General features: G+C 39.6%; 1 protein-coding gene across 1 annotated transcript in view; it reads right to left on the minus strand.

Moving 5' to 3' along the window:
- Positions 1 to 1515, minus strand: part of LOC149134274 (uncharacterized) — an 8546-nt gene continuing 7031 nt past the window's right edge. Inside the window, exon 4 of the mRNA XM_089356916.1 lies at positions 1 to 329. Within this exon, the coding sequence (XP_089213042.1) occupies positions 292 to 329 (38 nt within the window). The 3' untranslated portion in view covers positions 1 to 291. The remainder of the gene's footprint in view (positions 330 to 1515) is intronic.

Here is a 1515-nt window from a genome sequence, read left to right on the forward strand (position 1 = left end):
GTGTGTGTGCACATATGTATGAGTGTCTATGTATGTGTATGTCTTAGTATATGTGTTTTGTATATGTGTCTATGCATATGTGCTTATTTATGTGTATGTATATAGTGTATGTATATAGTGTGTATTTATGTGTATATATACAGTGGGTGTATGTGTATCGGCCAGTGCATATTTGTGTATATGCATTTTTTTATATCTAAGTGCTGGAACATGTGTGCTTGCTTGTATTTTCTGTACTAGAGTGTGTGTGTGTGTATGTGTGATCCTCTTTGCTCCCCATTTTCCAGTGGTTCATCTCTGTTTTCCCCTTCTGCTGCTTGTTACACGTCCTAAACGCAAGAAAGAGAATAGAATTGAATTGTGCAACAAATAAAAATAATGATGATGATGATGATGATGATGATGATGATGATGATAATGACGATGACGACTTCATTTATTTGACACTGGGGGTTCAGTTTAAATGGACATTACAATGACAGGTTAAACATTGCGTTGGTGGGTGGGATTTACATAAAAAAAGAGACAATGAAGGAAAAAAATGAAATAAAAATATTTTCAGTAAAGAAATCCGCCCATACATAGCTGGCATAATCCCACTGATACGGGTGGATCTCCTTCTTGGGTTGGGTCGGATGAGAAACTTCGAGCGACCAAAGACTATTCTGTCCATGGAGGACACTTGCTTTCACCCAACTGGCGCTTTTGACCTACAGTGCATGCTTGGAGTCGTGCCATCAACTCTAACCATTTTCGCTACAGTGACCCGCTTATTGACAAATTGATAGGAAGAGAGCGATTCGTTCGTTTGTCTCACTTTCCCCTCCAACTGGAACTTGAAAATGTCGCTGAGGTTTTTGCGGAAGAGGAAAGTGTCTGCCCTCGACCTCGTCCACCTCGTCCACCACACAATCTACTATTTCAGTCATATGGTATAGAGAAATAGACGGACATAGTAATGACGTGAATGGCTCAGAGTCTAGTCGACTAAGAAGCAAAGAGCAGGGCAAGCAAGCTGTTTTTGCTAATGGAATGCTAGACATTCTAGAAACTTCCAAGAGAAACGCGAAGCTCCTTGAATAATTGAGAACCACTTCTCATGACGTAGATGTTTCGAGAAACTTATTAAAGGGAGATTACTCTATAAAACTTTCTGCAAGATAGATCACTCAACTATTTTAGCTACAGACCACAGTGTTCTATAATATATAAACAGTGTTGCAGCATAGAAAATATAAAGATAAAAACAAGAAAGGGTTCCCCAAAGACATAAGGCTATTCATGCCACTTCTGACACACCAACCATTAAGGCCTTTTCGAAGATTTGCCGCCAGCTTACAGCCACATAGAATAGAGTCAATTAGTCGGGCCGGTTTTACCATTTACTCCTGACTTTCACGAAACTTTCTGGAGGCTACATTTTGCTCTCTACGCTCAACTTTCTCTTCAAATGGTCCTTAAGGAGTTGAGAAGGTCTTTTTGCCTTAAAGGAAAAGAAAGAAGTCCATCCTGAAA

This window comes from Octopus bimaculoides, chromosome 9, assembly GCF_046866305.1.
Source record: "Octopus bimaculoides isolate indiv1 chromosome 9, ASM4686630v1, whole genome shotgun sequence".
Taxonomy (NCBI): domain Eukaryota; kingdom Metazoa; phylum Mollusca; class Cephalopoda; order Octopoda; family Octopodidae; genus Octopus; species Octopus bimaculoides.